We start from the raw sequence: 13417 nt of genomic DNA, 5'->3' as shown, positions 1-13417 counted from the left end.
TTCAATATTTGGTAGCATAATCTTTATTTCCTATAGCAGGTGGACAGCGACATCTAACAACGAGAATCAATAGATTACTAGCAGCTTTTATAGATCAGAGTTCTTTACTGTCATCTGGCTTGCACCGAAACACTTTCATTATTACCTCAACCCAAATATTTTCAATCGGGTTAAAATTTTGGGGGCTGTGCAAAATAATAAAATTATCCACAAATAAATCTCGGCAGCTTGCAAGGCAACATCTCATCCTCATCTTATGTTCAAATGGTAGATATGTGCATTCAAGAGCGAAATATTTGCATCATGTACCTCTAAAAGCAACCAGTCTCGTTCGCTAGCGTTGCAAACTCATTAATCATTATCGCATCTTCTGCTTTTTGAAAAACTAACAATTATTATTATATCGCTTCTTTAAAGAATCTTGGCAATGATTTCAGATTCGAATTCGGACACCGTTTCGAATCCAAATATATACAAACTTGTGTCAGGGTTTTTTTTTTAAATCCTTGATACTATGTTTTTCTTTGTAATTCCCTAAGCTCTATAAACGATTCTATTTTTATATCTTCAACCGTCGAAAAACGGCATCGTACTTTCCATAACATGGAAGATGAAACATTAAAAAAGTCACACAAGGGTAAAAATTGTTGATACGTTTTTGTTTTAGAGAAAAAAGACACAACATTCATCAAATTATCTGAAAAATTTTGCATGGCATAAGCCGACCGATGTTACGAAATCTTGTGCAACTTCTGGTTTAGTAACTCGACGATAACAATCTCCCCACTTTTTCAGTGTTTTCTTTGTTGTTGACGTCGGACATATCAATGTTTTTTTTACTCAAAATTCATCCATATATTTTATACATTAGAAAGTCTATTTTGCTTAGATTGAGAAAAAATTAGTGACAGTTTCACCAACATGGGAATAAAAGTGGAATCGTATGTAGCTCACGAAATTTCTTATTCTTTTAACAAATCTAGTCATTGTATATAAAATCTAAAGTACTCTTATAAAAAGGACACCTGCGCAGCCTTTAAGGAAATTTTTCTGGAAGACTTTATATCGGGGAAAATCACCAACATCAATAGAACACCCGTAAATATACTAAAATTCGTTAGTGACGTTAAACTTCACAATGATTTCGTATGTAAGAAACATAAAGAACAATAAAATAACATGGTTCGAAAGAATCTTAGATTAGGATTCTAGTTTTTGTGGATAAACATATCAAAACTAGTCAAATACTACAAAAAGCAGCTTTCATGTGTTATTACTTTTACCTGTCAAATATTTCATGACAGAAACGCTATAAGATCCAATCATAGAAATATACTTAATAAGCTTTGTTTAAAAAAACTTGTTTATGATGAAAGTAAATATTTTAATAAAATTCATTGCATTCCTAAAGGTTACAGCACCAATAACAAAACTAATTACTGCTTAAATACGTCTTTCCGTATTAAATCATTACACCCTCTAAATTCAATTAAAACAAATCAAAACAATTTATTACCTTGGAATGCCATAAAGTCTAGTCATTCATTCGATGATCATAATAATGATGATGATCATCAACTATTGTAGGAAGGTACGTTATAATTGACATTATCGTTGAATTCTAAAACATGCGCTGTCTTTGCTTTAAAATCTTTTCATACTAATATAGAAGAACACATTTTTCTTTGTGCTTTTGAGCTTGCTTTTTCTTAAAACAGTCTTTTAGAGTAGAAGAGTCTACATAGTTAAGTGTGTTGAATAAATCTGTTTTTTTAAACAATCGCAACTCATTAAGCGTAACATACATAGAAACAAATTAATGTTTTGTATTGTTGTTTTTTGTTCCCTTATAATAATTAAATCTTATTTATTAACTCATTTCATGTCATGTGTAATAATTTCTCCCCCAAATGGCAATGGGATAGTTATGCTCAAGAAGGTGGGCTCTGTGACAAATTAATTACTCTTTTACACGGATCGCTAACACAATTAGAACTTAAAAAACAAAAACACGAAAAAAAAGGAAAAAAAACAAGTTGAAATCTATTTTAAGAACGTGCATAGAACGGGCTTCCTACTGCTAATCAATTTCCTTATACAATCTACCATAATAACAACTTTCACCCTGACCTACGCGAATTAAGAGTTTTGAAATTAAATTTTATGATTTTCTACCTACAACCCACACCCTGTTTATTTTGTTTTTTTGTTTCTTTATTTAATTTGAAATTTTCAATGTTTTGTTTTTTTCTTCTCTATCGACAGATGAACTAAACGAATACGGAATGGCAAATCTATCAAAAAATCCAAACACACTTGCCGGTACAGGCACATATGCTAATGTGCCGGTCTTTTGTGCAACAATGCGTGAACCACTTACCCATAAGGCTGCTGTTTATTATCATCAGCAATTGGCATTGCAAGAAGATCAAGGCATTGACCTAACACAATCACCGGGCCGTGATAGTCCCGGTTCATCGTCTGGTTCAGCTGGTTCTGGATCTAGACATTCGACTGCTAGCTTAGATTCAGGGCGAGCATCATCATATTTGACTGGTGGTGGTGCTTCTATACGAGGTGGTGGCGGACCATTGTCTAGTCCACGATGTAGTAGCGTTAGTTCATGTTCGATTGGTAGTGTCGATCGGCAGCGTAATGATGAACTAATTGCTGATTGGTTGTTGGAAATGAAATATGAAGAATATGCGCAGCTATTTATTGCTGCTGGTTATGATTTGCCAACAATTGCACGAATGACACCAGAAGACTTAACAGCTATAGGAATTAAAAATCCACACCACCGAGAGCGTATTAAGCAGCGAATTGATAAATTACAGGTGTTGGATAATTTGCCACATTTTGTACCGGTAAGTGTTTAAATTTTTGTTTTCAATTTGTTTTAATTTAAAAATATTTGTCCAAGAAGCTATGAAGATAGAAAGTCAGATCTTGGTACTAAGGACAGAACCTTTTTGTAACACCACCGAACAGTGGAGCAAATCTTTACATCGTTTTACAGAAAGTAAGACTATTGCACTTGATATTTCAAAAGCATTTGAAAGGGTTTGGCATCAAGCTCTCTTATCGAAAATGCGTACTTTCGGTTTTCATGAATCCCTGCTTCATTGGATTAGTAATTACCTTTCGGATCGTTCAATACAAGTAGTATTGGATGGATTCAAGTCTGAAAACCATAAAATAAATGCTGGTGTGCCCCAGGCACACTTCAACACTCGTTCTCATTTTTATTAATGATCTCCTGTCTGCAACTTCTAATCGAATACATTGTTTCGCTGACGATAGTACTCTTAGCTTTTCATATTCGTTTTCAAACTCGAGTCCCTCTTCTTCGGATGTGGAACTGCAACGGCAAAATATGATAAGCTCATTAAATTCCGATCTAAACAGCATTGTTCAATGGGGATTAAAAAACCGCGTGGAATTTAATGCTTCGAAAACGCAATGCTGTCTTGTATCGTTAAAGCGAGATATACCCCTCAATAGATAACACTTGCATCGAGGAGACTCGATATTCTCGTTATGTGTATCACCAACCACCTTTTGTGGAACGATCACATAAGCGATGTCGCCAAAAATGCAGCAAGATGTTTGGGTTTTCTAAGGCGATGCAAGAAGTTTTTCTCCCCCTCTGATCTGGCTGTTATTTACAAGTCTTATATACGTCCAAAGCTTGAGTATAACTCCCATATCTGGGCTGGTGCTCCTGCAACTTACTTAAGCCTCTTGGATAGTATTGAACGTAAAGCATTTAAATTGATAGATGATAATATCATCATAACTTCATTTACTTTGCTTGAACATAGTCGTAAGGTCTTTTGTCTGACCCTTTTTTACAGTTCTTTTAACGGCTTATGCTCTAGTGAAATAGCCAGTTGTATTCCTCCCCTTAAACAGTTCAACCGTAATACTCGCGCTTCTAGGAATGCTCATCAATATACCCTCGAGCCCAACTTCGGTCGTACTGTCAAATACAGAGATTCGTTCTTTAGCCGTACTACGCGAATGTGGAATGCCTTACCACACTCTGTCTTTCGTAGTCATTGCAATATTCAGGAATTCAAAACCAATGTGCACCGACATCCCTTTTTAACCCTCTCTCCTCTTCCTAATGCTCACACTGTGCCTCTGCATAATACTTACTTACTTACTTTAGGTGGCGCTACAGTCCGGGGCGGACCTGGGCCTCAACCAACAAGCGTCTCCAGCCAGCTCGGTCCCTAGCTAGCTGTCTCCAGTTTCGCACGCCAAGTTGGTTGAGGTCCTCTCCCACCTGGGTGCGCCACCTGAGTCGCGGTCTTCCTCTACTGCGCCGTCCCTCGGGATTGGATTCGAAGACCTTCCGGGCTGGAGCGTTGATGTCCATCCGCTCTACATGACCTAGCCATCTAAGCCGTTGGACTTTGATTCTGCTAACTAGGTCAGTGTCGCTGTACAGCCCGTACAGCTCGTCGTTATATCTTCTCCTCCATTCTCCATCTATGCGTACGGGACCAAAAATCGCCCGAAGAATTTTTCTCTCGAAGCATCCTAAGACGCTCTCATCTTTCTTTGACAGGGTCCAGGCCTCAGCGCCATAAATGAGAACCGGGATGATGAGTGTCTTATAGATGGTGATTTTACATGCTCGAGAGAGGACTTTACTTCTCAATTGCCTTCTAAGTCCAAAGAAGCAGCGATTTGCAAGAGTTATTCTTCGTTTGATTTCAGCGCTGGTGTCGTTCTCTGCATTAATAGCTGTGCCTAGGTAGACAAAGTCCTTAACTACCTCAAAGTTAAAGCTGTCCATGGTGACGTTTTGTCCAAGACGTCGTCGTTCAGTGTCCTTTTTTGATGACAGCATATACTTGGTCTTGCCCTCATTGACCACTAAACCCATCTTCTTCGCTTCCGTTGCAATGCTCAAAAACGCTCCACTGACATCACGCTTTGATCTTCCAATTATGTCAATATCATCTGCGTTTCCGAGTAATTGGATGGATCTTTGGAAGATTGTGCCTCTAGTGTTGACGGTTGAGTTTTGAACAATTCTTTCCAGAACGATGTTGAAGAAGTCGCATGACAGTGCATCGCCTTGTCTAAAACCTTTTTTGACATCAAATGCATCGGTAAGATCTTTTCCGACCTTGATAGAGCAGCGTGCATTCTCCATCGTCATTCTGCACAAACGGATAAGTTTGACAGGGATGCCAAAACTAGACATTGCTCGGTAGAGCTCTTCCCTATAGATGCTGTCATACGCGGCTTTGAAATCGATAAAGAGATGGTGGGTATCGATTTGAAGCTCCTGAGTTTTGTCGTAATGTGAATATTTGGTCGATAGTGAACTTTCCTGGTCTGAAGCCGCACTGAGTTTCTCCTTTCTTATGTATCGGGCATACTATGCTGAGATTCCACTCATCGGTGATGCTTTCTTCCGACCATATTTTGCAGATGAGTTGGTGCATGCTCCCCGTACCAAGTCATCGCCTGCTGCTTTGAATAGTTCGGCGGCGATGCCGTCAGCTCCAGCAGCTTTGTTTGACTTAAGTTTAGATATAGCTATCTTCACTTCGTCAAGATCGGCTAGGCCGAATTGTTGATCTGCGTGGCCGAGGTTGAGTGGTTCTATCTCCCCTACAGCGGAATTTGGTTCGTCATCACCGTTATATAATTTGGAGGAGTAGTCTTTCCATATTCGACTGCGGTTCTACTACGATGTTCCCCTGATCGTCTTTACCGGCTTCGGTTCGTGGCTTGTACCCTTGGGAGGTTTTTTGTACCCTTAGGAGGCAAAATTTACGAACCTCATTCCTGTTGTGACATCCCTCTATCTACTCGATCGCGCGCTTCTCGTGCTTTCTTTTTTTTCCATCTAAGAAGCCGGTGTTCCTCTCTCCTCTTCTGCTCGTAGAGCTCGCGAGCAGCTCTCGTCCTTTTGTGCAGCGCCGTTTTGTATGCCTCTTGTTTCGCTGCGTGAGCTTGCCGGCATTCGTCGTCAAACCAAGGGTTTCGCTGTGGTGGCCGTGTGAAACCTAGCACTTCAGAGGCGGCATCTCTGATGGCTGCAAGGCAATGTTGCCACTGGTTTTCAATGCTTAATGCAAGAAGCATAGGACTCCTTAGGAGGTTATTAGAGACTCGATCGGAAAAGGACATGGCAGTCTCTTGCGATTGTAGCCGTCTAACGTCGAATCTTCTCACAGTACTTCCTTGTTTTGGCTTGGATCGGGATATCCGTAGCCGTACCTTGGCTACAACGAGGTAGTGGTCCGAGTCAATGTTGGCCTCTCGGAATGTTCGGATATCCTGGATACTGGAGAAGTGTCGTGCGTCGATCGCAATGTGGTCAATCTGGTTGACGGTTGATTGATCAGGAGATTTCCATGTCCCCTTGTGGATATTAAGATGCGTGAACTGCGTACTAGCTACCAGAACGTCTCGCCCCGCAGCGAAATCGACCAGCCTGAATCCGTTGTCGGAGGTAGTGTCGTGCAGGCTGTATCTCCTGATTATGCCACCAAAGATGTCTTCTCTTCCTAGCTTGGCATTAAAATCTCCTAAGACAATTTTAATGTCATAGCCAGGGCACTGCTCATATGTCCAAGAGCTCGAAGAACATATCTTTGGTGTCTTCATCTTTCTCCTCTGTTGGGGCATGCGCGCATTTTAGGCTTATGTTGGCGAATTTAGCCTTGATGCGGATTGTCGTGATGCGCTCGCTCACACTGTTCCAACTTCCAACTGTTCCTAGTTCCAACAACAAATCCACATCCAAATATACGCTTTCTTTGTTCTCGGTAGCAGTCGCCGTAGTAGATATCGCAGTCTTTTAGTTTGCGTTTACCCGGTCCATCCCATCGCACTTCTTGGATGGCTGTAATATCTGCCTTGCAGCAGTTTAGGACTTCCGCTAATTGTTCGGCTGCACGTGGTCTGTTAAGGGACCTAACATTCCACGTACATATCCGAAGTTCGTTGTCCTTATTTCGTATGCGTGGGTTGTCAACAGTGAATCCGTCCGTATCCGAGGCTTGTTGTTGCTTCGAAACTATGATGTTTTTACGTGGCCAGGAAGTCACCCCGACGGCACAACCCCCAACCTGGAGGGCCAGATCCTTAGTATAACTCCAAGGAAGGGGAGCCGGATGAACCGCTCCTTATAGGCCTGGGCTCCGAATATGTCGAAGAAGCCCTATAAGGTGTTCACTAAGTAGTTCGACCTTACTGGAACTGTAGACGCCACCGTTGATTCTATCTCGAGAATTCGTCCGCTGCCGCCTGGATAAGGAGAGGTGCCTTAGTGGAAACACCTCTCCCCCCCTCCCCCCACACACTCAAGGGAATATTACTCCTCTGCATAATAAGGGTAGTAATATTCCCTTGAGTGTGTGTTTATTATAAAAAAAATAAATTGTGGGTCAAAAGTGACTTCCTTATTTAAAGTGATAATAACTTTTATAGATTTAATTTGGTATTAATCGTTTATTCAAGAATTATAAAATATGATGAATATGGAGATTTCCTTGGGCATGCTCACAGAGACGGACTCTTTCTAGAGCGCTTTCCATAACACATCGTAAGATATCTCAGCTCGGCGCCCGTATTTTACAAGAATTTGAATTTGGGGTTGGTGGAGGTGTGTACTTGGACAAAATCTATGTCTCGTTTCGTCTTCCTTATCACTGTAGCGTGTTCAAGGTAGAACTTTTGGCTATCAAGGAGGACCTTTCTTGGTTCAGAAAAAACGTCATATCCACAACCGATATATGCATCTTATGAGATAGTCCTGACATAAGATCTTTGGACTCTGTCTCAATAAACTCACTAACAGCCCAAAACTGCCGACTGCCAACTATTGTGGAGATAGAAGAGCAGTTCAAAATTCACGTTATTTGAGTGCAGGATCATAGAGAAATTCCAGGAAATTTCAAAGCTGAAGAAATTGCAAAATATGGAACAACTTCACCTTTGATGGGTGACAAATCCAACATCAATATAGGTCTACCTACTTGTTAACTTATGCTTAAGCATGATACCATAAACAAAGGAAACCACAGATGGTCTAATACAACCACTTGTCGCCCAACAAAACTAAGTTAGCTAATGCTTGATTCTTAACGCTCAAGGCAACTTATTTCAGTTGGTAGATTACACATAAGCTACCTAATAGGAGTCCTAACAGGACACTGCCAATGTGTAGGCATGGTCTTGCAAACGATTTTTGCAGAAGCTGCATGGAAGACAGACAAGAAGAGGAGACAGTGTCTCACTTTCTATATTCATGTCCTGCCCACTCACAAAGATGAAGACTTTGTCTTGGAGACTTTTACTACTATGATCTAAGAAATTCCTACATTTATTGTCTCAAACGTTTCATAGCTAGCTCTAACTGGTTAAATGAGGAAGATAGATAATAAGATCCATGTGGTATCACAACGGACATACTATTGGTCTAAGTGTGTTGGTTTTCCCGTTAACAACCACCTTAACCTAACCCAACCGAACCTAGGGGATAGTAGTGAGGTTATTCACATACACTTTACTCTTAAAATAAGCTCACAAAAAAGTCTGGTGCAGTCAAATCCTTAAAACGTACAGAACAATAAAATGTTACCTTGCCATTTCGTGTAATCGAATATGTTCTTAAAGGTCTCCTAGCTCTAATTCTTGCTCAAATTGGATTTTGTATGGAACCAGCTGCAACTCGGTTCTTATAACTCTTCGAAATCAACCGCGGGATACACGGAGTTGATCAGAACCCTTTCGTGTCGAATTTTCCGACTCTCCGCAACACTTGGACAAATGCGATCCATTTTTGCTTCAATTCGGGTAGTACGAAGTCATCCAGATCGAGAATAATCAGCTCCTTGTTCTTTAAATCAATGCAATACAATAAGGTCTTTGGGTTAAAATAACCGAGTGATTATTTTCAAAAGAACTTCAATTAGTTTAGTCCACTCTAAAGTGCTGTAGGTCATTTTGGTAAATCTCCGAAGTTTGTCTTATAAGTACCTTAAAATCAATTAAAAAACAGAATAGTTATGATTTTTTCGAATAAGGAAGAAACTTTTGACCCACTTTGTAAATATATACGTTTTAGAGCTCTCATTTAGGAGAAATAATTGCCTACTCTTTAAAAAACTGTACCTTAATAACTCTTTTTATTAAAATTTAATTGTGCTTTTTCCAAACAAAAAAATATTTTAGGGCTCTATTGAAGAATGGCTGCAGCTTCTACGCCTGGAAGAATATATTCAACCGCTCCTCGATCAAAATTATAAAACCGTTCGCGATGTAACACAACTTACATGGGAAGATCTCGAAGATATTGGAATTGTGAAACTCGGACACCAGAAGAAAATTTTACTTGCCATTAAACGTGTGAAGGACATTATCAGTGGAAAATGGAATCCTGGTGGATCAATATATCAACAACAGGTAAAGTTCTAGAAACTTAAACATAAAATTGTAATTTTAAGCTAGTTGTAGACTTGTGGCTGTGTTTGTTGCAAATATATATATATACATAAATAAAACTAGGCTCGACTATCGCTTGAAATATAAAAAAACTCAAAACCAAAGTAGATCAATCAAAAAGAATGACTGACCAAAATGTACATAAATCTACCATTATCATTTTGTATTTTGGATTTTTTTAAAGCACTTTGTTTTTTAAGTTTTTGTTTTTAAGTTTGACTCGCATTTTATTTCATTTGCATTTTAGCTAAGTTTGTGTTTGAATTTGGTTTGATTTTGGATTTTATTTAAGTTTTAGTTTTATATTTATTTGAATTTTATTTTTTGTATGTTAACGAAACGAACTTGAACGACAATTGTAGGAATATCGTAAAGTTTGGCAAGCTCCTTCACAATTGCCATCACCAACTATGGTACCAACAGCAAGAGTCTCATGGGATGATTCCAAAAGTTATGGTATAAGCGACCCCTATTTCACATGCACAGGAAGTAATCACGAGTGTAATGATGTGGTATTGATTAAGGTGAGTTTTTTCTTAAGGATAGCGAGGGGAAAAGAGAATTCAGTGAACTAAAAACGTTAATATATATTTTCTTCTTATTTTGTCATCATGATTTTTAAATAAGCTAATAAATATGAATTGAATTTGTTTTGATACAGGTACGTCAACCACGTGGCAAGAGCTTGGAATCTCTAGAAGACATTCACGATAACAGTACCAGAAGCCATTTGACTTTTAGTCACTATACCACCACTGATTATGGGCACTTTACTCCACCTCAAGGAACCAGGGTACTTAGTAATCCCCCTGGAAACATGGTAATATAATATTTTTGAAAATATTTAATGGATTTGTAATTGGACCATTTTGTTGTGTACCTACTTTTTAGTCATGGCGCCGTTCGTATGACGATGGCGACATAACACCAACCAATGAGGCAGCCAGAGAGCTTATGTATGAAGAGGGCGGTGGAACATTGCCCCGCCAACGTGGAAATGCCGCCGATCGTTGTAAAGTACTGACTAGAGCCGTACTTCAGAATATGCCTGTAGATGCACAGCATCATTATATGAATACACCAGTAGAATATGCAGTTTGTCCAGATAATTCCAGTTTGAATTCTGTTAGTTTTTTTTTTTTTATATTTCTTTTCAATTATATAATCCAAATGGTGTTTTTTTAAATGTAATTTTGTAGCCCTATCTTACTGGAAGTCCAATGGCAAATAAAAAAATTGCTCCCGAACCTCCACGTCGTCATTGTAGTATACGAAATCCAAGAACTTTAAGTTCACAAGAGCAACAAGCAGCAGCTGTAGCTGCGGCCGCTGCTGCTGCTGCTGCAGCACAAATCAATCCATATGCAACTTATGCAACTGGAGCACCAACTTCTTACATTCCTTCGAATATGCAGCAGCAGCAACCACCACCACAGCCGATTTATGCAAACTATGCCACTATACAGCAAACAACTGCGGAGATACACTGTGAAAAATTGCACGACAATAAGGTAATTTTTTTATATCGATCGAAATTATAAATCAATATCATGGCCTTGAATACCTTTGTTATGTTTTTTGTTTTAAATTAAATCATAAGCATTTACTCACATCGCAAAAAAACCTGAGATCGATTTTTGTTTCTTTGTTTCAAGACAGGTTTTCTTTTTAAGCTTCCTAAGAAAAGACACGCAAATAATTATGAAGCCATCGAAATTGAACTGCAACCCATCAAAATTCTTAACTTTCTGTTCTTTTGATTTAGCATTTAAAAAATAAAAAAATCTCTGGCCCATGGGGGGATCGAACCCACGACCTTCGCGTTATTAGCACGACGCTCTAACCAACTGAGCTAATGGGCCACATAAAATCGTGCTTCTGAAGATCGTTGGCAAACTATAAAACTTGTACATTTAATACAAAATAAAAATAGATCATTATTTAGATATTCTTGTTAGAGAATTCAATTACCTGGCTCCGTTAAAGAAAGAACCAGAAGAAGAATAAGCAATCATGATTTCACTCTATATACGAGTTTTAAGAATTTTGGACTCATTTATCAGAAATTGAAATATGTGTGTAGAATATTTAAATTCCGCACCTAACTCTGTCGTTTTTCCTTTAATAAGAACGACGAGTGACTCTCGTGCAATTGTTGATAGTTGATAGTTTTTCTATAGTATTTATTACATACTTTCTAGACAAAGCAGTTAGAAACAATGGTCATATGCTAAAAGATGAGAAAGTTCTTAGAGACAGAGCTGACGAGCTTAAACTCGCATGAGAGATCGATCAAGCAGACTCGGACTCACTTTGATATGCATAAAGACAGTTCTAACACATTGATATGAGAACGATCTCAAAGCTCTTTGTGTGCACTTACACTAGCTAAAAAAATAGTTTCTGTGCGGTCAGTCGAGTCAAGAAGAATAAAAAATAAAAGTGTAATTATAAACAATAATGCTGACCATCTTAGTGAATTATAGCAAAAGAACTGAAACTAAATAAAGTTTCGTTACTTGTTTGTTTTAATTTTGTCATGAAGTATCCTTTTTGGTTGTCGTATTCCTCGTGGTAATAGGGTGGTTTTCTTATGCGCACATGTATACAATCCAGGGCACCAATGGCGTAAGGAAACTCATACTTACTGCTCCATAACCTTTGCGGTTCTTCTCTTTCTTCAGAAGTGTTTGGGAATATGATTCAATCAGTTGCGCGGCTTTCAATTTTTGTTGCGTCTTTCTGTTCCACCCTAGATATCGTTGATTGATTGACACCAATGCCTTCATCAACACCGCTTTGAAATCCAGGATCTCCTGCATAACGCAGAAAAATCCTCATTTTTTTCCTGATAAGTCAAAGTACCACCACAAAAACTATTCTGTCAATAATTCAATAATTGCACACCTATTTCACTAAATCTATACAATTTTCGAAAATCTTCACCAATTGGACATCTATTTTTAGAAACACTATTTGTAACGAAATTATTCAGAAAATCGTCCATTTTGATAGTTGTTTATCAACCGAGTAGGAGAAAACCTATCATCAAAAATTTGTATTTTTGTTTGCGTACCACTCTAAGAAAGTATACGCTTGGACAACGCTTAGAGAAGATGCCGTTTTTGTCAAAAAAATCATCATTTCAGATGAAGCTCATTTTGATCTTGGTAAATTGTCGCAATTGGGACATAGGAAACCCGCACTTATACATTAAAAAGCCGATACACCCAAAACAAGTCACTGTTTGGTGCGGATTTCGATCCGAAGTCATAATTAGGCAATTTTTCTTCGGAAATGAACAAGGAGTGACCGTAACAGTCAATGGCTATCATTATCGGGCCTGTTGAACGAATTTTTGTTCACAAAAATTGAAGAGGAGGATATTGGGAACATTTTGTTTCAACAGGACGGCGCTACGTGCCACAGCCGAAGCTTCATTCGATGTTTTTATAGAATTTTCAAAAAAAAGTGCTTTTAAAAAGAAAATTGAAAAGTATCGCTTAATATGTAAGCAGCCACTTATTCCTAAACTGCTTGATTAGATAATGAAGAAGAAAATATATGTTGTGTTTATATTCCAAATTTCAAATAGCCGACATGGATTCTATAGTGGTCGACCACCAATAACATAAAAACGTATTTTAAAACTGGTGCCAATTGGATTTTGTTTACAAAAATTTTAAGAATGCTTTAAGTTTTAGTAAAAAACTTAAAATTTTATTCTATTTGATAGCAATTTTCTTAAATGGTTCTAATCCTATGTGAACGATAGAATTAAAATTAGTTATGTATAATCTAGTTTAATTATTGTTTTTTTATGCGTCCTTGGATGCTATTGAGACCCACATGTTTTTAAATTTTAAAAAATTTAGGTAAACGTTGAAGTATTTTTAAGCAATTAACTAGACTTAAAAGGTGTAGCTAATTTAAAATTATT

At 38.2% G+C, this 13417-nt stretch overlaps 1 protein-coding gene and 1 non-coding gene across 3 annotated transcripts in view; one reads left to right on the top strand and one right to left on the bottom strand.

Moving 5' to 3' along the window:
* LOC129939991 (uncharacterized) overlaps positions 1-13417 on the top strand; it is a 33017-nt gene that overhangs the window by 3267 nt on the left and 16333 nt on the right. Inside the window, exons 1-7 of one of the 2 annotated variants that reach the window (XM_056048207.1) lie at positions 1818-1939; positions 2266-2867; positions 9208-9438; positions 9840-10001; positions 10139-10297; positions 10369-10602; positions 10677-10988. In XM_056048207.1, the coding sequence (XP_055904182.1) occupies positions 1888-1939; positions 2266-2867; positions 9208-9438; positions 9840-10001; positions 10139-10297; positions 10369-10602; positions 10677-10988 (1752 nt within the window). In that variant the 5' untranslated portion in view covers positions 1818-1887. Of the gene's footprint in view, positions 1-1817; positions 1940-2265; positions 2868-9207; positions 9439-9839; positions 10002-10138; positions 10298-10368; positions 10603-10676; positions 10989-13417 lie in introns of those variants that run through there. The other variant, XM_056048206.1, reaches the window with a different exon arrangement.
* Positions 11266-11339, bottom strand: Trnai-aau (transfer RNA isoleucine (anticodon AAU)). Its single transcript has one exon. It is a non-coding gene; the product is annotated as a tRNA-Ile (tRNA).

The sequence above is a fragment of the Eupeodes corollae genome, chromosome 1 (genome assembly GCF_945859685.1).
Source record: "Eupeodes corollae chromosome 1, idEupCoro1.1, whole genome shotgun sequence".
In the NCBI taxonomy this organism is placed as follows: domain Eukaryota; kingdom Metazoa; phylum Arthropoda; class Insecta; order Diptera; family Syrphidae; genus Eupeodes; species Eupeodes corollae.
This window is presented reverse-complemented; position numbering and strand designations above follow the sequence as displayed.